Source organism: Athene noctua, chromosome 2 (assembly GCF_965140245.1).
Source record: "Athene noctua chromosome 2, bAthNoc1.hap1.1, whole genome shotgun sequence".
Classification (NCBI taxonomy): domain Eukaryota; kingdom Metazoa; phylum Chordata; class Aves; order Strigiformes; family Strigidae; genus Athene; species Athene noctua.
Window position 1 is genome coordinate 51,448,158 of NC_134038.1, and position 22,909 is coordinate 51,471,066.

General features: G+C 36.6%; 1 protein-coding gene across 10 annotated transcripts in view; it reads right to left on the reverse strand.

Annotated features, from left to right (window-relative positions):
• The window catches only part of IMPACT (impact RWD domain protein), a 34,499-nt gene extending 11,590 nt beyond the window's left edge, over window positions 1–22,909 (reverse strand). For 6 of the 10 annotated variants that reach the window (XM_074899063.1, XM_074899060.1, XM_074899062.1 and 3 more), the window contains exon 1: window positions 32–3,315. Coding sequence is in view for 4 of the 10 variants with exons in the window: in XM_074899071.1 (XP_074755172.1) it covers window positions 3,343–3,414; window positions 5,298–5,432; window positions 8,547–8,637; window positions 10,151–10,224; window positions 14,750–14,847; window positions 15,139–15,267; window positions 16,932–17,017; window positions 20,143–20,205; window positions 21,179–21,231; window positions 22,000–22,128; window positions 22,822–22,857 (966 nt within the window). In the remaining 6 variants the exon portion in view is untranslated. Of the gene's footprint in view, window positions 1–31; window positions 3,415–5,062; window positions 5,190–5,297; window positions 5,433–7,511; window positions 8,638–10,150; window positions 10,225–14,749; window positions 14,848–15,138; window positions 15,268–16,931; window positions 17,018–20,142; window positions 20,206–21,178; window positions 21,232–21,999; window positions 22,129–22,805 lie in introns of those variants that run through there. The other 4 variants (XM_074899071.1, XM_074899068.1, XM_074899069.1 and 1 more) reach the window with 4 other exon arrangements.

The window sequence follows — 22,909 nt, forward strand, 5'->3', positions numbered from 1 at the left end:
TAAAGGAAGTTTAAATTTAGGAAATGCTTACCAACAAAAACAGGAAGAGAATGCAACTTCTCTAACCAAAGAGTCCACAAGACAGCTAGCCAGCATTTCACATGCTCTCTGAAAGGAATAGCATGAAAACACAATTTACACATATTTCCACTCTGATGGTCTGTTCCCAGCTGTTTTAAGGGATAGGGGGATTCATTTTGCTCATTGATTGGATAACCTATATGGTCTATTTCATTTACATAGCAAGTGGCTTTACTACGCAGTCAAGGTAATATAACTGCATAAAATTGTTTCAATAAATCAGTGCTGGACCTATCTGCCAGAGAATCAGCTTTTTTTTCTTTTTTTAATCATGTATTTTAGTGGTACTTTTCAAATTACAGAAACTGTTAAGGAATATCTCTGTTGATATATCAAACTCTGGAGTAGTTTCTCTGATTAGATGAAGTTTGCCTTGGAAAACGTTTTCTGAGGCACCCAGTGCTTGGAGAACTAGAATGAACAGTTCAGTATAAGAACACACTGGCAAAAAATGTATATCAAAATGGCCAAATAAGCTAGTCTTACAAATACAGCTTTTAACTATGTAAGAGCCACTAGGGAAATGCCATTAAATATAGTCACAGCCCTGACATTACTATATGACCAATCTACATAAGGGTGTACCTGACCTAAAAAAAGTACCTGTGACTCAGCTAGAAATTAACTGATGTCAAAGTTTATAAATTAACTTGAGAAAAAAAAAAATGAAGAAAAAAAGCCAACAGATCATTAAAGTCCATCTTCCCCAAGTGGAAGATATCAAGGGAATGTTAAAAAAAATAGCAATATGACAATTAACTGACAAAAAATCCTGTAAATTTTTTTATAATGCATTACAGAAAAAGTCTGCAAGCTATTAATAAAAGAGCAGAAAATTAAAGTGTTTGTGATCATATCATTAACACTTGTTTTTATCCTACTCTACATGGTCCTGGTTTTGGCTGGGATAGAGTTAATTTTCTCTTAGTAGCTGGTACAGCAGTTTTTGATTTAGCGTGGGAATAATACACTGATGTTTCCGTCATTGCCAAGGAGTGCTTATCATAAGTTAAGTATTTTTCAGTTTCCCATGCTCTGCCAGTGAGCAGGTGCACAGGCAGCTGGGAGGGAGCATGGCGAGGACAGCTGACCCGGACTAGCCAAAGGGCTATTCCATACCATAGAATGGTGTGCTCAGTATATAAACGGGGGGCAGCTGCCCGGGAGGGGAGATTACTGCTCGGGAAGCATCTGGGTATCGATCAGCAGATGGTGAGCAATGCCATTGTGCATCATTTGTTCGTTTTTTGTTTTTTTCCCTTTCAGTTTTATTTATCTCTATTTGTTATACCCATTTTCATTATAATTATTTTATTATTATATTTCAGTTATGAAACTGTACTTATCTCAAACCCCAAGTTTTAAATTTTTCTTTTTTTTTATTTTCAATTTTTCTCCCTTTCCCAGTGGGCAGAGTAGGAGTGAGCGAGTGGCTGCATGGTGCTTAGCTGCCAGCTGGGCCTAAACCAGGACACACACCAAGGGAAGTCACTTCAGAATGTTTACTAATGTTCACTACAAGCTGTAAGTTCTTTTTTTTCCTGGGTATTTGATTATTCAGCACTCATAGGAAAAACTGTCTGAGCACTCTATCATTTACCATGTAATTTCATTATATTTGACTTTCTTTTGAATTTGTTGGCATTTAAAAAAAAAAAAATCATTGTTCTGCATTTTTTCTTTTTCTTTTGCCCCAACACTTTCCTGAACATATATACATCTGGGTGGTACTATACCAGGCTGGTGGTTTATGGTGCAGGTGCTTTGTATGTGTATTTTGAAGCACCACTCCTACTTCCCTTTAAATCTAACAGTGTATAGACTTGCATGACTTTGAGTAATTTAGCTCATTATATCTGCAGGTTGTTGTTCTTCATTTTCAAGGATAAAGAATAAGCAGTTAAGATCAAACTAACAGAATGTGCTTCAACCGTCCTTTCTCTCTGGTGGCAAGTGTAGAACAAATGATTAGTTACACTCTGCTATGGTTTAGTTGAGACCTTATGTTCAGTGCCAAAGTACTTTGTCTTAATTTAGACCTTGAGCATATAAGCACTTGAGCATGTATTGAGAATTACTCACGAGTAAAGCTATTGACTTCAAAGTTATTGACTACCATATGAGTAAAGTTCAGCTTTCATAAGGTTAAAGATCAGGAGCCATTCAAAAAAAGGAGGCTAAGAAAGCTGTGGCTTTTGTACTGTTAGGAGGTTTTTCTTACAGAAAAAGATATACAATTTAAATAGTTTTCAGTATTGTTATTCTGGAGATGTCACGAATAGAAGAATGAAGATATTGTCACCTTCCAGAGATCTGGCTCAGGGTGTTCAAGGTACTGTATCACAGAATCACAGAATCTAGGTTGGAAAAGACCTTGAAGATCATCCAGTCCAACCATTAACCTGACAGTTCCCAACTACACCATATCCCTCAGCGCTACGTCAACTCTACTCGTAAACACCTCCAGGGATGGGGACTCCATCACCTCCCTGGGCAGCCCACTGCAATGCCTAACAACCCGTTATGTAAAGAAATGCTTCCTAATATCTAGTCTAAATTTCAAAATCCCCATATTCTTTGTTGAAATCACTGGTTCCTTTAACTATACAACACTTAATCATCAGCTTTTTACCAAGCTCCTAGAGTCTCAGTCACAGAATGATCCTCAAAGAAATTCTGAGGTAGTTTCCTCCCATTTCTTAGTTCACTGTCCATGTGCAGCCTTTTTTATGTCACCAAGCAGGCCCTATCTAGCATGATCAAGAACTGAATAGGCAGGACCTGGCTCTCCAAGGCCATATAGCACTGGGCCACATGTTTTCCTTTTAGGTACAGAAAATCAAACTTGGTAAGGAACCTGGTCTATGAATGACTCCAGTCTCACCCTCAATACAACACAATAGGAAATTCAATGACTAATACAAGTGTTTGAATTCAAACGGAACGGTGAAGATAAGCAATCCACATTTTAAATTAGTCAACCATCACTCAGCGTAAGGGGGTGAGATGGGGAAACGGTTCTAGATGTTGCAAGGTTGTCGTAACAAGGAGCTGAAATGTGTAAGAATACAGAAAACTTATGTCTAAGCTCTACTTCAGAACAGCAGAAGAAATCACAGAACAAGACTAAAAATATATCTATAGCTTTACTGAATTCTCTTTTGAATACAAAATTTCTGTTGTATTGGATAGGGCAACAATGTCCATGTTTTCTTTGTATAAATATGTGCAAAATAATCTTTCAGAGTTTTAAAAAATAAATTAGTGTTCTGTTCTCTTCTTGTTGTCCTTCTTTATCTTTTTGCTCTTTCCTGCTTGTTTAGATGATTCTTCCTGAAATGAAAAACAAGCATTTAAAAATTTAAACATTCTTATACACCGTGAGCATTCTCTCAAGGTCACCCATGGGAATTATTTTTAATATGAACAGTGTGCATAGTTCACTGGGATTTATGAAAGTTTTGAGTTGTATAAGATTTATCCACTCAGTTTAATTAATTTGTCTGTTTATCTTGCTATTTAGAAACTTCTGCCTTCAGCAATGATAAAATTATAGACACAGCTATGCCAACAGATGCATATAATGTAAAAATAACCTAAGTCATTTCCACTCAAGGAAGAGGTTACCAGTATAGGAGTATTTCTGCATTATACTGTAGAACTCCTTCTAGTGTGGATGTGCCCTTACCAAGAAATATACTGTACACCAGCACATTAAAACCACTTAAGGGAAACAAACCTATGCTGGGAAAAAAAAAATCTTGCCAGTCTTGCTGGATCAACATTGTTGTGTACAGTTTACTCTGATGCCAATGTCTTGAAAAACAAGACTCTTCTTCAATAGGCATTCACTGCAAGCACTCCCCAAAAAGCTGAAGGAATCCCTGTCACTACATCTGACAGAATCTGGCACATTTTAATCTACTCCCTTCTACCTCTTGCACATGGGACAGAAATGGACCCTAACAGGATGTTTGAACTCTGCTATTCTGAAGAGAGTTAGTTAAAAGAATACTTTTCCCAAGAGCTATATCTATGATACTAGAGTAATAATTACCATAAGTTCTATCTGTTATTTTCCTGATGGACGTCAGTAATAAAATACACTCGTTAATACACAATAAAGAAATACAGTCTAATATAAGTTGTTAAAAATATTATTTTTTCATAAGTACTTTCACCCTTCTTGTGAGGGTAAATACTTCAAAGTCTTGTTAGTTTCTTTTTATTTTATGAGCAACACTTTCAAATAAGAGAACACTGATAAATTCCCAAGAAGGTAAATCAGTAAGTACATAGAAGCACCTCTAAAACGCAATAAGCAAGTAACTGAGAAGTGCAGGGGGAGGAAGGAGGAAGAATGCTCACCTTTCAGCCACAGCAATCTTAGATACTTTCATATAAAAAGGAAAACTGACAGTTGGATACTTTCTCAAGTAGCCATTTGTAAGTTTAAGACAGTATCTCCTACTGTCTTAAACTTTCTACTGTTAGCAATAACATACTATAATGTACACTGACATAATTAATATGCTGTTCTGAGGATAAAGAAGTGTTGGAAAACAAGAATATTAGATGATCAAATGACATAAATCCCTTAGGAAGTAAAATGCCATTTAAAGACATATGGAACTTTGTCTCCTGAGTTACTGAGGCTCCCTTGAAATATTTTCCCATAATCCTTTCTGTAAAAGTTAATGTTACCTTGTTTGAATTCTTCTAGTCTTAATTTTTTAAAAATCTGATAAATCTGATAATCTTTAAATCTGATCTATAATTCTGAAAAATTCTTTGGGTCTAACAAAGTTTCAATATTTTAAATGCCTACTAGTTACAGCGATTGCCAAACTCAGTCTGCCTACACACTAGAACTGGTGGCACAAGTAAGCACGAGATGCAGCCATTTCTAGTTTTCTGAAAGCACAGAAAGAGGCATTTCACCTTCCCACCCTCCCTCAACCCTCAAATTTGCATTCTGGATCAATGTCCTCAACTGCTGCCAGCCTTCTATTGCCCACCTTATGCTTACAAACCAGGTCACTAACTTCTCTGGAAGTTCTTTGTGAGTCTTTGCACTGATCCTATGCATACTCAGTGCATCAAAGCACCTGGAGGATGACACAGATAGTAATTACTTTTCTTCCGGCTTCATCTAACGGTGACAATTTACACAAGTTCACATACAAATGCCTTCATTCTAAGTGGCAGAAACTTACCACTGAAGGTACATAGTTGTATTCCACAAGTACATTTCTTGCACAATTGTTTATATGTTTAAAACGATCTGGTCCTAAGAGAATACCTCCATACCAGCGGGATACGACAACTAACACATTGTGGACATTCAAAATCTGTTTTAAATAAAAAAAAATAAAGAAAAGTTATTATGTTTTAAGCAAACGTTTTACTGTTGACACTGACTTTAAACATAGAAAAAGTCTACTATCTTGCATTTTTAAGAACAACTTACAGTCAGGTCTGTGTCACATGTGTTATCAGAGGGTAACAAATAATAACAAGTCAGCAGCTGTGGCAAGTTTCCCTCTCCAAGCTCCTACCCAAAGGTAGATGCAAATAAAATGAGTCTGTATATCTCTTAGAAAGGGCACAAAGCTATCTTATGTGCACTACAGTTGCTCATTCATGTGTCAAAAGTTTCAGGCATTACTTCAAGGGAAAATTACTGAGTTATATTTATTCTTCTTCAATACAATGAATTATTTCCAGAGAACCTCTGTCACTATGCAGATTGCCTACCCACATGTTTGGAACCGTTGGTGGATGAGGTTAGTAACAGCCAGGGGACAGGCATTATGCATATAGATACCAAAAATGCCATAAACTAGTACTGTTGCCATGTGCAGGACTTAGCAACAGCACCTGGATAATACATAAAAACCTCTGCATTTTCCAAGTTTGAGTCCTAGTCCCTTATAACCAAGCAGTTGCTTTCTGAATTCAAACATATATAAAGTTCTCAAAACATGAAATAATTACATTAGCAATTAGGACTGAAAGGAGCTAAATGACCTTTATATAGCTTTTTTAAGACTCTGAGCAACTAAATCAAGTAGAGTTAAGCAGAAGTAATGATTTCTTTTACTGCAATTAAAGGCAACAAACATGGAAGGTCTTCAACAGCTTTACTTCTCACAAAATCTAAATGCGATTTGACTAGACTTGAAAACTAGCATTTATTCTGCCTTACAGCAATTCTTTCCTCAAGATCTCCACATCATCAGCAAACACTAGTAACATAGGGAATGTCAACTGACTTAAGTATCAGAGAGAAACGCACATCTTGTCAAAATATATGTTACTGCATGGAAATGTGTAGTGATAATCACCAGTTACCATTTTTACCCAAATCAGTCTTGCATGATTAGCGACCACGATCCTGAATCTGTCCCTCAAACAAAGGTACCTGAAATCTTTCTGAAAGGTCTTCACTCACAAACAGGTTTCTCTCAAGTCCTTCGCAGTACTGCACTAATGCACCCAGCTGGCTTGGAGCCAGGCAGAGCAAACACAGCTTTATTTGCATAAGGCTGAGGGAAAACAATGTGATCTGCAAGGTATCGGGGTGGTTGGGTGGAGGTGAAAAAAATCCCATAAGAGCTAGCTATCAATAAAGCCTTTTAACAACCGTTCATTGTCTCCATTAAAGCAAAATATATATATATTTGACTAGTTTGAACAATACTACTAGCAGGTTGTGAAAACGACAATATTAGGATTTTAAAATTAAAAGGATGATGTTAAAAAAAAAAAAGATTGGGGCAAGTTTTGTGACAGGCATTTTCTACTCTACATTTACACATCGGCCATAAAGTCTATGTACAGACATACAGCAACTGTTCACAGTAAACAGGATGCCAAACATAGTTGGGAAATTTTTTAACTCTAATTTTAAGTTCAAAAGAATTAATCTAAAATACAGTTTCTTGTAACCGGAAAGTGCTATCTTGACTGATGTGCTAGGTTTATCTGAAACGAGATAAGATTTCTACTGCAAAAGAAGAACTGTAAGTACAGCAACAACAAGTGTATTAAACCAACTAATTTCCATGCCCATACCATATGTCATAAGTGCTCACAACAGAAAAACTATGAGACATAAGAGCATCTAGAAATCAGCCCATAAACTATTTTATCTTTTCTTACAGGTGAAAATTGCACTCCTCTGATCCCTACAGCAGTAGCCTTCCAAACAAAAACATTTGCAGTAACTACTGATAGAGAGAGATGATCCATATGATTTAGACACATTCACATTTGAAAGGGGAAACTTCGTGTCACTTTCTAAACTGGATTTTTATGGAAGGTCTGGAGAACGTAAGTTTGACAGCTTTCAAAAGTATACATTAACATGCTGAGAAATAGCTGATAAGCTCAGAACAAACTGAGGTACAGTAACTGCAGAGTTGTTTCTTTACATTATCTTTATTACAATAATTTTTTCACGTTTAACACATATATTTGCATATATTACATAAGTTTTCTATACCAAATCAGGTTTGAGTTACTTAGGAAGTTTCAAAAAGTTCTAAATTAAAAATGTCCAACTATTTCCATCAATTATATTTTTTTCAGAAAAATAAAAAGCAAGCTTTGAAATAAAAAAATTTTTTAAAAGCTTTAAAACAGTCTCCAGGAACAAGAGTACAACACATTAAGCAACCAAATATGCAAGCACGCAAAGGATGGGAAAAAAGAAACCCTGTTGTGACAGGCACATGAATCTAAAAATCAAAATTAAAACCAATAATTATTATGCTGATATAGCTAAGTATCTTGAGGCACTGCGTGAGATGTGCCCAGCTGTCCCCTGTAGTTATTATATTTTATTTATGGTTTTACCAGGGCCAGTGAATCAAAATTTATTCATCTCCATACACATTTACTAGCAACCCTGCTGAAGGAATATTATTTCAACACTTGAAAACTAAAATACACGTGAGTATGAGGGCTAAGGACCCAGAACTGGAAACAGCACAAACAAACAGATTAAGTGATCAAAACAACTTAACTCCTTCGCTTCCACTACCTTTTGCATTAAAGCTCTACTCTGCAAGTTCAAATATGCATCTTTCTATCACAAATATTCAAGGAAACTGAATGAAAGGCTGTGCGCAGGTCAGCTGTCACATTCTGTCTACGTTTCTTCCAGTCTTCATTTTCTGTATACCTTACAACATATGGTAAGCATAGGAATCAAAACTTATTTATTTTTTAAACCATTCAAACTATTACTACCACCTGTGAAACACTACTTGTTTCTATGATCCAAGACTTGGAAATCCCAATTTACTACACACATGCAATAGTCTGTGTTTTGTCTTTCACCTTCAAGAACTGGCTACAAGCAGAGCAAGAATTAAAATAATCTTCTACAAGTTTATTTACACTGTAGTGATTTTTGAAATCTGTTCAAGATTTCCAAAAGTCAGATTAATTTCTAGAACCTGCATTAGATGAAGAAGACGTCCACCTGCTGCTGTCTCCCCATCATCTTCGCAATCCTGTAAGAATGTCTGCTTATCTTCACAGTATATTCTTAAAAAGAAAAAAAAAATTTTAAATTAAAAATGAACATGAAACAGATTCAAAAATGTCAAGCAACTAACATTTTTACATGATTAATGAAGTCTCAGAGATCCTTCATTTGCATGTGTATCAATTCTAGTTCTCTACTAAGGACATGTACATGAAAACAGGATGAGGCTTAGGGTAAACCACAAATATTTATCTGTACAGTAGGACAGGTTTTGAGAAGCTTTTACATAGACTTTTGCTAATTCAGGTTAACTCCAGAGACATTACCAATGTAAAGTCCCTAATCAGAAAAATCCTTAGATTTTAGCCTAATAATTACACCTAGCTGAAACCAACTCTTATCAGATACAGGTTCAAACTATGGTACACACCCACAAGTTGGAAGAACTCAGACGAAAATATTATGAATACTTAAGTCTATATTTCAGCAGCAGTGTGAAACTAGTACTGAAATTTGCCTTCAGATTTTCCACGCCATCTCCTTCCTCAGGGGGCACTCCAGGAAACCTGCGGGTATTGTTTCATATAAAGGATAGCTGACCAGGTCTAATTTTCCAGAAGCAATGCTCAGAGGTCTATTCTTTGTTACCAATTGATTTCATAACTTCCAAAGTTAATTAATACACAAATGATAAAGAGGTTTCTGGTACTAGATGACAAATATGAAGCAGTAAGTACATTTCTGTTGCTTTTTTGAAGTGGTACGAGTGAAAGAAGCTGGATCATCAGTCACAACAACAGAAATCCCCTCTTCACAGAAACTTTTTACTTAGGTAGATTTTTTTGGTAAAGTAAGCTCTCAATTGCTCTCATTTCATGTTAGGATCACACCAGGACATGCATGAATGGATCAGTGTCTATACATGTTTTTTCAGATGACTGGTTCCTCTCATAGTGAAAGAAGCTCCTTTCACTGTCCTCAGAAAACCTACATCACTATCTGGACTGAGACCAATTCATTTCACATAAGCTTCATTCACAGAAGTTGCCAGAGGCAGACCCCTGTCAAACTCATTTTTACCTTTTTCTCATTTTCCCTGAATTGCCTCATATTTCAGCTGAAACTTCACATGCCAGACATCTGCATCAGGCTTGCTGTTTCAACTGTTACTTCAACTAAAAATTTGCAGCTATTTCTACATATAAGGTTAGGGTAAAAAAAAAAAAAAGTTACTTCACCCAAGTAAAAACATATTTAGTTCAGGATGATGGTAGCATTTCCATGCTCACACATACTATACAAAGTATAACAATACATGTTTAAATCCACTTCTAGGGTTTTTTCTAACCCTAACGTTGCTTAACTGTCTTAACGTATTTCCTACTACATGTTTTACTTTCTTCTCCTCAAATTCAAAATAAAGTCTAAAACCTTTAGACATACAAATAAGAAACCTACTCCATAAAGATTTAATATAGCAATGAATTTCTTTTGATAGACTTTATTTCTCTCATGTCCTGCACTCATTTGTCAAAGAACACTGAAAAAAAAAAATGACTACACATCTCTCACCTGTATGCATATATGTTGTGGGTAGCACTTGCAATTTTCTTATTCTCATATAGTTTTTCAAGAACTCTCTTTACCTTTAAAAAAAAAAAAAAAAAAAGCAAGCTTCCTTTCACAATGGGGATTTCACACACACCATCTCAGTATCACCCCTAAGCAAACACCTCCTTCTTAATACTATAATGAAACAGTTTTACACCTTGACATAAAGTAAATTAAATATTCAGTGTGACAACTCAAGAAGCAGCTTCTCAGCTTCCAACTTCTCATGCTGTTTTCAAATAATTTTTCTGGGATACCGAAAACATCTGTTCCTTGAATTTGTACATTGTGTACATTCATATTATTGCTGAAGATGTAAAAGAGTGAAACTGCTTTACTAAAGAAGAGAGACAGTAAGATCTAGAAAACATTTTTAATCGGTATTAAGTATCAATTACATCTGCTTACTTTCTTCAACTCTAACATTCATCTGGAATATAACAGGACATGTTTTCCCATTATATGATGCTTTTACCTATTTCATGAAAACATGACGTTTAGAAAGCTCTACTATGTTTTGAGTTTTCCTTTTTCCTCAGAATTTCTATTTCACAAAAAGAATAATTAAAAAAAAGTTCTATTATGGATCTGAAAGTGTCAGTATTTCCCAGAAAACAGATATTCTCACCATGTCCATCTCTCCGCTCTTAAGTACCACCAAATTCAAAGCATTTATTAATATCAGTTCATGTTCTGTTTCTAATTAAACAAGCTAGCAATCATTCAACCCTTTCCATTTTGGTCTGGCAAAAAGGAGAGCTTCCATCAAGACATTGTTTGAGTACATAATACAAAATTAATACTGCTTTGAGCAAAGCATTACTGAAGTTGAGAAAGCTTGGGAAAACATGCTTGGCAAGTAAATTGCCTTCTATTCCAAAGAAAAACACCTCTAAGGAGTAGTCAATATACATTTAATATCTATCTTAGCAATACTGTGCTCTTTCCAATTCTTCTGAAGGAATTCAGCTTACAAAAATCACCTCAAATATAAGACACCTCAATAAAATAAACTATTGTTAATGGAGAACATTGCTTCAGACACCTGTTTTCTTCTTTTTTCCCCCCTAAAGGGGAATATTGAAAAAAGACAACTTATATTACTTAATACACTTTCATAAATATTTTTTAATACATGGACTTAGGGTACAAAGCCTATGAAATGATCATCACCTTTGATATTATTTATTTGTCAGCTACCAGGCTCCTAAAAACATACTTTAAAGATTCATTATGTGTCTGTATTAGCAATGAATCTCCAAAACAGGCATTTTACAGCTAAGCAATAGTTTATTTTTTTTCCTGTTGTAGCTCCTGAGACTTTTTTTCCCCTCCTGTTCCCCTCTATTATTTCTGCTTTAGCGAATTAAAGGATGTAATTCCCTGCACATCAGTGAGGCACCTGCTCATAAAAGACACAAGATGCTTAAACAATTCTTAACAGTTCTTAATCCCACCTTTCTAAATCAATGCCCAGTCCAAGAACCACATACATTTTAAATGTCAGAATAAGCCAAACTGAGACAAGGAAAAGCAGCGGTACCAAACACAGCCTGCTACCTGCAATAGGCCTGTCACTGTCTCTGCCCCATAAGATTTATGGTAATATATTCTGTTACGTGAGTAACTATGGTATTACTCTGGCTATAATTATTTAAATCTACATTGGGAGTTAAGTTCTGCTGTTAAAAAGACTCAATAAAGGAATCTACACAGCAATCTGTGTACTGTCTTAAAATAACAATGAATATCATTGCAGCATATAGATTATACAGATAAAGTATTGTGGGCACATACTAACCTCTTCAGCTGACAAAGAAGCCAGCCTTCCCTACAGGTGCAGTATTTACCCCATTCCTCACCTCTTCTGGCTTTCTTTCAGAAAAATTAGTTCATACTACAGTAAAGCTTCCCTGTAGTCTGAAAACCAATCATTTCATACTACAGCAAGACTCTGTGAAACAAGATGAATCTGACATTTGGGGAATTGCTCTATCTTTGTACTAACAACATACCAGGAAGTCTTGATTGGAAATTCCTAGGTTTATTGAGCATATATTGTCTTTTAAAAAAAAAATCATAAGAGAAATTAAGAATGTCTTGCATGCAAAAGGGAAATCACTAACCTGCTTTAAGTGAGTACTATTTCTTAACACACACCTTTTGGAAACCCATGTCTGTGGCTACAGGCTTCCTCCTAAGCAGGAACAACCTTACTCAAAAATCATGATCAAAGAGCAAGAGTTTCTTAAAATGAGAAAAGGACATTAAGCCAATGATTCCAATTTCTTCCTTTTCTAAAGCAACACAGCTCGTAGGGACTCGCAGGTCACAAGGGTCTGAGCACAGCTAAGAAAGTCCCTGAAGTGCAGTACTACTTCAGTGAAAATGGTACCATATTGAGTATTTTGAAACACTGAGTTATTCCGCATTAACCTAATAAATAAAATTACTTACCCTTTGCAAGCAGAACAGCTCAAAAAAGCTGAAAGTGTGTTCAAAAAAGCTCAAGTTGTATCCAGATAGAGAAAAAAAAAGGTAGATGACAAGATAGATGTGAAAAGCACAGCACATTTTTGAAGGTGTAAAAATAAAATTAATAATAATATCTTTCCTCAAAGCCTTAAGAAGCTGAATCTTACCAAAGATCTGCACTGCCAGCAGATAAATATAATATATATAAAAGAATCACTTAAGATACAGCTGTACATCAGAAACCTAAACGAACGTATAGTATATATGAACTTAAAAGATCAGGCAAGGATGATAGAGTGGATCCTTACCACAGAATAAGGTTGAGCAAGCTGACAAAATTAATAGAAACAGATCAGTAAAACCAGATCTTATTTATTTAAAAATGTAAAGGGAATTGGAGTATGAAGCTGCTGAACTACAGCTAAGGTATCTAACCTACCAGCTAAAACTGTTTCTGCAGGAGAAGGTGACTGATACAATACCAACATCTCAAAAGTACTCCAGGCAGGATGCAGAGAAATAAAGACCGATAAGTCTTATGTCCATACCAGGCAAACTAATGATGAGGAAGAAAAGCCCAGAAAACCACAGACAGCTTAAAATGTTACAGCTTTTGTATAGAGAAATATGCCCCAAAACCCTGTCAATCTGTCAACATTCTTTGAGAATCACTAAGCATGTAGTAGATCAAGCTTACTCAGAATTTCAAAAAGCATCTGACAAGATTCCTTACCAAAAACTCTTAAAATAAAAGCTAGAATTGGATAAAAGGAAGGAGGAAAATCATCTCAAGGTTTAACTCTCAGTTAATGACAAGAAAGACGAGAAGATCAGTAGTTTCCCCACTAAAGAGGGATCAAAGGAGACAGATGTTAATAGATGCAAAGTGATGTACCAAGTGACTGCACACTAGTTACAAGTATTTGCAAAAAGAGATTTTGGGATTATATCAGGCATTTCTATGAAAACACCAGCTCAGTGCTCAGTACAGGTCAAAAAAGTGAACTGGAAGGTATTACTAGGAAAAGAACATGAAAAACAGAAAAACTCCTCACACCACTCTACAAATCCATGGAGTGATTGCATCTTCAATGTTGTATATAGCTCTAGCCTGCAACTCAAAAAGTTTACAGCATACTTTACATGTATCACAGCAGGCTGCGGGCCTTCAGCCCAGAAAACAGAAAACTAAGGTCTATAAAATATAAGAGATGTCTATAAAATCCAATCGCACAGAGAAAGAGGAGAGGTGCAACAAATTTATGCATGACTGGCTCACAGCAAACACAGGAAGGTGTATTTTCATACAAAGCTGTGGATTCTGAAAGTTAATTCTGGTGCAAGAAGCAACTGGGAAAATTCCACAACAGGTAAAAAAAAAAGATCAGTTATATTAAACACAAGGATACTTTCTTTACATTTTGTTTCCCATTATGCTTCCCCTTTCAGCAGTTTAAAACAAGGTATCTGCCCTTTTCTAGCACTCAGTCTAAGTCTACATTCACCAATGATTTCCGCAAGAGACAAACTATTGCAGACATTTCTTCTAGTTGTAGGCAACTCTAGAAGCATGCTTACCCCTCTCTTAGGTTTTGATAAAGATTTACTTATACATTATTCAAGTGTATTTTTCAACAGAATTCCTTTCTGAAGGAGGGAAAACATTTATAAACTCATTTTCCAAGTAACACATGGCAGATGCTGAGAGATATGGTGTAGAAGAGAACTTTGCAGAGTAGGGCTGATGGTTGGACTTGATCCCAACGGTCTTTTCCAACCTGAATGATTCTATGACTCAGCAGCTTCCAAATACCTTACAACAAACTTGCCAACATCCAAAAGTCAAATTTCGATGTTCTTATTCTCTTAAATGTAACGCATGCAATGGTAAAAAATAGCAAGAAGCACCGCAGAGCTGATATTTAGCACTATTAAGATGATACTGAAAGCAAGAAACTATGACAACTCAGACTATTAGCACACAGAAATGCAAAGACAGACATATTTGGCTAATTCCAAGTATTTCAGTAATATTCTGTCAAGCTCAAAGTGCAAACAAAAAGAGTAGAATTGATCTCTACTAACTTGTCTGGGTGTCACCACAGGAGCCAGATGTGCCTGAAAAGTACTCCTTCGGTCTGTGATTGGGTTTCCATGATGTATGGATGGCAGTTCTTCATCTCCTGATCACAAACAAGGAAGTTTGTTTTCTTTTTTGGGTACTGAAACAATGTATATGGCTACATAAGTAAAGAATGTCTCAACTTTAAAAAAGAGATTCGTTAAAGTGAAGTACACAAGATGACATATGGAGCCACCAAAAAGATATCAGGGGGGTTTTTTTAATTACTTATTAACCTTTATTATGATTTTAATGTTATTAATTTTACTTCAAAACTGAGCAGAAAATGAGAATCCTAAGGCGTCTCTCTTTGAAATTATTTCATCAGAATTAACAAGGGCATATTTTTTACCTTCTTGACTTTCAGATGTAATGTAATTTAACATTTTAATTGGGTCTTCCTGAATGGGCTGACAGTCTAGGAGAAAATCATCTCCATCACCTTCATCAACTTCTTCACTGGTTTTCTTAATATCTGGTTCTAGTAAGATACAAGTAGCAGAATTTATTACACAGGTTTTTTGCAAGACAAGTAAGAAAATTTCAAATCCTTTTTCTCAAAAATCTCTGGCTTCTCAGTTCAAATCAGTTTGCCACTAAAAATTACGAAATGCAGAATAATAACATGAATTACAACAAAATCCAGTCATTCTTAGTCCAGTATCAAGTAAATCTTCCTTAGAACTAAGAATACAACACTCATGCTATGAAATCTTTGCATAATATCTTGTTCCAATACTAATTAGCAGTATTTCTAAGAACAACAATAATGTTTAGAATTTCCATTAAACATTTACAATGCTGCCATTAATTTAATCTGAATTTAGAGACCAAAATAAACTGATGTTTCACAAGAACTCCAGTCATTTACTGGTCATTTGGGGAAAAACGTAGAGCTGTTGTTCAATGCTACTTCATGAGGTTATAAAATCATTATATTTGAAACATCTCTCTGGACATGTTTCAAGCACTCCAGAATTCCCAAAATCTTATTTTCCTTTATGCATAGGACATGCAAATAATAATAGTCAATAGCAGAAGAGTAAACACCACACACAGTTAGTGCTCTGGCAACTGGATTTAGAGGGAATCTACCATAAAGACAAGTTATTAATAATATATCACAATCTATCTTCCTATTTAGAGAGCCTATAATGTGGTGATGATGCAGTTTTTATAACACAAGTATCTTCCATTAAAAAGGCGAGAGGTGATATAGCATGTTCAAAAGGCCTAGAAAAATCATTTAGATTTATTAAGTAGAATCCATGACATTGCTGTCAAAATACCCAACAAACTTCCAATACTGTCAGTAAAACTGTCACTTCTCAGTATCCACTCCTTCGATCATGTCAATGAAAAATGACTTTTTAAATGTCTGTGAAGTAGCAAATAAAGGCACAGTTTACTGAGAGACAAAAACTAGACCTTACCATGAAGCAGCACTGAAAAGATACATTATTTTTCCCTCTTCAGTCTTATTCCTCACAGGACTAAGCTAACATCCATGACACAGAAAAATACTTCTATTTCCTTTTGCCACAAGTGCATGCATGCCACATATGCATTTCATAACAGTCTAGCAAAAGCCCCCCCCCACTTCTTCAAAGAACTACTGTGAATTTACAGAAACTCACTATAACTTACACAAAATCACTATAAGAGAGAATCACTGCAACTCTAGTGATTCTCATTTCAATATAGTGAAATACAATTAAGATGGAATCCTTGGTCATTTATCTGCACATTCCACTGAATTTTATCTTCTCTTGAGGCTAATCCCAATCCTCCAAGAGTGCACTCAACACCAGAAATTAATTACTGATATGAATGATCCCTTTGCAGAACAGAGGACAACGCATAATGTACCTGTGTGCAGCACTCTGCTTTCATGCAAGTAATTTAATTCCTGAGGGAACTGAGGACCTTGTTCTAGTTCACTGAGGAGAACTCCACTCCTTTTTTTCCCCTATTGTTTTTTAAAAAGCTATCAGTGTAAAACAATAAACCATGACATTGGAGACTGCTATTTTCTGTTATTTAGACCCAATACAAAACAGGGCATAAAGCTTTAACTTATAATGAAATCTTACTTTGCAATTGAACAAGAAGTAAACTGAAAAACTCATGTATTTTCTGAAGTACCTGGATCTGAAGACTGTGCCTTTTCTATCAGAACGTCTCGTATCTTCTCCACCCATAAATAAAGTATACTTTCACCAAGGTTCTGTCTGGAAGTTAAAACTCACAGTGAATGCAGAATCATTTTCTGTGGATTTCACTTGGAAAGTACACCAAATAACATATAAATTTCAGACATGCAGAAATAGAACATTATAATATAGTGAGATAAAGAGCTTAGGCTTGTGGCAAGTTGTCTCAGTAGTTCACTGGCTGAAACACATAATATCTGCATCAATAAATACTCCTTTGTGGCTTAGCTTTACTTTTTTAATTGTCTTTTTTAACATTAAAAGCACCAATGCTGGAAGAAAACAGGCAACTGACAGAAACTTTCTGACCACCAAGGAAAGAGAACACAACTGCGAAAAGAGAAAGTTGGACAGTCCTCAATATTTTCAGAAGAATACTAAGCTAGGATGTCTAGCCTTCAAGTTTGCTCTGGATCAGTTTTCTCTACAAAAAGCACTGTACTGCCAGTGGGGAGCTTCTTCAGCTGCCCTGTGGCTGTAGGGGACTCCTTCCCTTCATGTTTGGGAGGGAGGCTCTTCCTTGGAAGAGGCCCACTTCTCTTCCTCCTCAAGCGATCAGTGCACACACAGCAGAGGCTGACCTTGGTTGACTGTGATAGTAGGTCAGTGGCAGTACACGCTGGAGCATTGGACTGATACGCTAGAGTTTGGGTAACAAGCCGTCCTACAGCACAGGGAGGCAAGGATTTAGGTCTAGGAGTCCTTAGTCATGAGGCACAGGTGTGTATGAAGGTACTGGGGTTGAATGGGATGAACACGTTTCTTATGTGCATATTCAGAGTTAAGAAATGCTGCCTTAATGTGCAGCAGGACCCAAGCAACTCAAAATGCATTTAAAATGGTGTCCTGAAAAGTCATCTTCGCAAGTGTATTTTAATATGCTTATGAACTGTACGTGTTTGTCTCAAAACTAAAGATTTAGGACCACAGGCACCTTATGGTTTCTCATTAATTTTATTCTTACTGCCACCTTCTGGGGCACCATGTAAGTACATATTGGTGACAAAATCGCATTTTTAAACTCTTGCTTTGCTTAAAGTATACAGCACTACTGCTGAATACAATCAGAAATTCAAACAAATATATATATTTTAAGAAAAATATTCAATGAAAAATAAGGAATTTATAGACTTGTAGCTCTGTCTTCAAAATCTGGACAGACTCAAGAACAATTCAATGCCCTGATTTCATGCAGCTTCTTATCACACAGAAGCACTACTTTAATACATGAAGAACTGTATTTGTTTTAATGATGGAATGAGAGAGATTAGACAGTAAGATTTCTCTGTTTTTCCATAAGTAAAATAGCAATTTCTTAAGATATAATCCAATTTCAGTTTCTGCCTATTAGCAATTTATACTTAGTCTGAGAGATTACCTTTCTGTGCTGCTATTTTTCTTGTAACTTGTGTCTAAGTCATGAAACAAAGTTTTCTATTGGATAAAAGTCTTACCAGAAGACTATCTGGGAATAAAAAAAACCCAACTAAAATCAAAACCAAACTTTTGCTACATTTTAAAGAACTTTAAGCCAGGAGAGGCTAGTGATCTATAATTATCCACTTTTTTCTACCTCAAGACGACAAGAAGTGATTGACAGTATAGTTCATATCATTTTAGATTGCAGAACTATACAATTTAGATCACTAGGGACTAGAAACCTAGTAAAACACACAACGTAAACGATGCAGAGTACCTCTGTTTATCTGACAACTATTTAGACACTAGAGAGATAAAAGGCTTTCACACGGTGCACATCAGTGACTACTCCAGAAGGTTTTTAAACAGTCTAAAATTACATCTGTGGCCTAAAGTACAAACACATTAATTTCCTGCTGACCAAAGAAAAATGAGAGGAGACCAGCGAGGGCTCTGAACAGCAACTGATATAGCCAGAACGAAGCTGCAAGGGACTGATCCAACTAGTACAATTTAACAGCCTACAAGACTGCAGCAGAAAAGAAAACTAAAAAAGAAAAAAAAAAAAAAAAAAAAAAGGAAAAAAGTGTTTCACAACCATGCTTCTTCTCACAGTCCTCATGTAGCAACTTGCACCAGATGCTCAGGACATCTGAAGAACCACCTACAGCAGCTCTACCTCTGGTAGAGACTCCAGCAAATCCTCTGATTCAGGACAGTTCTGGACAATCTCTGTCCTTTTTGCTCCTCTGAACAACTGTGGTTAATATGATCCCATAGAACTTTTCACTTAAAATCCTTGTGCATTTTTAACTCTTCAAATTCAATTTTACTTGCTTAAATTATCTGTTGCTTAATTAGATAAGAAACCCAGTTAATCAAAGTAGATGAGTAATTAGATAAAAACCTTCATGCAGCTAAGTGCTCTCTTTCTTATGTCATTAAAAAACATTTCTTATGCTGGATGTTTAGATTTCAGTATTTTGGGCGACTGTGCTTCCTTATGACATATTTTCATTTCATTTAGTTTATATTACCTTTGGGACATGAAAGAGCTAAATAAACCACATAAAATTAGTACATTTACTATCCCAATTTCACAGCAATTCAAAAACATGTAATTTGAGTATTTCTAAATGTTCCGTTTATTCTTATGCATTCGTTATGCACTGTTGTTAGCTGCACACTGTGACAATAAACAGTCCACTATGTTACAGACTCTAGTTAATAGATTCTATACGTGTTTAATTTGTTTTAAAAACTATTTATCCCTTAGCTATCTTTTAAGAAAAACTGTTTGGCCATTTACGCTCTAAGACACAAACAAATATTTTCACATCCTGCAGCTTAACATTCAAATGCAGAATAGATACAGAAACCTCATACTTCATAGCACCAATTCATAAACAATCTCACAGATTCTAACAGGAGTCTGTTCTATTAGGAGTCAAAATTAAAACTTCTATCCTTATAGAACATCAGGTCTAAACAATATAAAAGAAAGGTGTCAGAGTTTAACACAATTTGTTCTTGCAAAATGCTTAGTAAATACACGGCACCTTTAACTGTTAGATTTATAAAAGAAACTTGCTCTTTTAAGGCTATTGCAGCAACCACTTCACAACTACTAGTTCATGAAGGTACTTCAAAAGCATACATTGAGCAGGGAATGAAACTGAAAATACATTGTCTCCTTTTACTGTATTCCACAGTCTCTAACTTACACATATATTTCTTCCAAGCTGTTTGCTAGTTCCATATAATCTTGTCCTCGAAGCCAAGGGGCACTAGAATGAAAAGAAATACAATGAAAATTGTGCCCATACGCTGATTCCAACATCTCAACATTCATTTTTAAATAAACGTGATAAACACCTTGAAAATAAAACATTGTCAATCATTCCCACTTAACAAGATTCCAGCAGCAAACATCTTGGTAAAAGTATGATCATCCGGTTCTCCTTCAAGACTCCTAATTTAGGCTGCCTTTTCTTACCTCAGGTAAGAAAGACGGACTTGTTTTTCGTGGTAGGCCACTGTCACTCCAAAGTCACCTTATGTATTATTAGCTTATATTTCCAACTCCTTCAGCACCCTAGTACCTATTATATTTAGAATGACCCTTCAGTTCTGTACCTGTACCCTCCTGGTCTCATGTTAAACTATAAACTTTGCCTCAAGTTTACCAGTACTATTTTGTGTTGCCTTGTCAATACTGCTGACCAGAACTCAATAGATATGCTGTGTGTGCGGGTCACTCTTATCATCCAAATCAGGGACCTGGCTTATACATCTCCATTCCCATCTCTTTTATGTGCCAGGAGACAAGGGGAGTGCAGGGAAGGAAAACAGGAAGATGGCTCATGCCATGGCTCCATCTCAACAAGAGTCAGTGCTCTGACAGAAAGTGTGCTTTACAATCTGAAACAAGGATCCAGACAAGAGGAGTACACCCAAGGAAGTGAGGAGATGTCACTGTCCAACACAACAGGCCACCATTCCTCCACAGTCTAATTGTTATCTTGCCACAAAATAATGCTTCAAGAATTAGAGTTGATGGAAGAGAGTAAACTGTCATAGGGAGCTCCACGAGATTAATTTGGGGGAAAAAAATACAATATTCTTGCTGGAAACATCCCCCATCCCCAGTATACTTTAATTCAAGGAGTCATCTCAATTGTTTACAGTAAAAGTTGAAGTTTAATTAACAGCAGTAATTCAGAAAATAAATATAAATGTTTGAAAGAAAATTTCACTTACTTCAGTTGATAAATAGGTGGCTCTGCAGTTGGATATCCTGGCGGCAAAATCACCTGAAAGAAATTCAGGATAAGTAGTCACTGGACTACCCCTCTCAGCTAGCTAAGCTTTCCTGATGGACTCTGATGTCCAGCACTAAGACTACAATCAGTATTACAAATGAAGAAAATAGTTAGTTATTTTGTTATAAAATGGCAAGAAAATCTGAATATCTGTAGTCAAGATTCCAATAGTGATAATGCATACATACTGTATTTCATGATGCCATTTTTGTGGATGAAGTGTCATGCAAAATAAATTACAGTAGAAATTTGAAAGGAGCTGCATACATGGTTACTGAACTTATGTAAGTGGCACTGCACTTCCATAAGTAAATACTCCACTGTTTGTTTCACTAAGTAAACTTATAGTTTTCAGTTCTGTAAACATAAAGTAGGAAGTTACTCAATTAAGTTGATCCAAATTTCATTTTGTATCCACACTTTCCAAAAAGATAGAAACAACTGCAGCAGATTCACTGATGTGTCCTACACAAAGTCAACATAAAAACCATTTTTTAAATTAGTCTGTGGAGAAAAACATCAAAATTAGTTTTTGTCAGGTGTGGAATTAGGATACGTAACTACTGAAAATATCACAAAGTACATTGATGTGTGTATAGGAACAATCGCTAAAAAACCTGTGAGATTCCAATCCAAAAGTTCTTCAATCCATTTTAGCAGATAACGAGTCCTATTTAAAAGGGTTTCATGCAGGCACCAGACTTTGCCTGCATCAGCCCGGCTGCAAATTCTGTGCCAAACTCCTTAACACCACTATACCTGCAGACAGAGGGTCCATTTTGGTTGATCCAGACAGTCATTAATCTTAATGCAATAGATTTTTTCATCTTCATCAACAACACACCAGTCTTCACCATATATGGATGAAAGGGCTTCAATCTCATCCATCTAGAAAAAGCATTATGCAAAAATAAATAAACCCCCTCAGAGCCCACAATCTTGCGTGCCCATCACAGTTTTAAGTCTTTCTCTTCTGCAGTTTATTTACAGCTGTGACAAGATTCACTACACTGGAAGGCCATAAATATTGAGGATCCAGTCACGATTCACAGCATAACTGTTGCTCAGTTCTTCTGTACACGCACCAACTTCTGCGTTCCTATGGATAATCCCGTAATTCTCAGCTCTGACGAGGTGAGCAAAGTGACACGGAGCAGCTATACCACATCCCTGCAGCTCCCAACCTGTGCCGCAACTCGTTAGGGCGCCCCCCTGCAGGGAAAGACACCAAGGCCTTTGGTACGAGCCCTTACTGATTAAGAGTGACTAAAGTTACGCAGCAAACTCCTATAAAAAACGGAGAGCCACCTCCCACACAGAAATTATACACCTGAAATGGGTCTTCAGTGCGAACATGCCGGCACACAGACAACCGCGCTGCCGCTTGCACAGCACCACGGCCCGCGGGCACGGAGCTCCTCACAAGGCGGGCACTCATCAAAAGCCACCTAAAGCCACCGCCTTCGGCGCGGCGCTCATACGCCCGCCCGAGGACAGGACGGCCCGGCCCGGCAGGACCGTAGCACCGCGACACGGCAGGCGCTGCTCCCCGCAGCCCTCCTCACCCCCACCGCCGCTCACTTGTTGCTGGGCCGCTCCCGTGTCGCTCGCCGCCATCGGTACCTGACGGGAGGGCAGGCAGCTGCCCGGCGGAGGGCAGTGTGCGCAT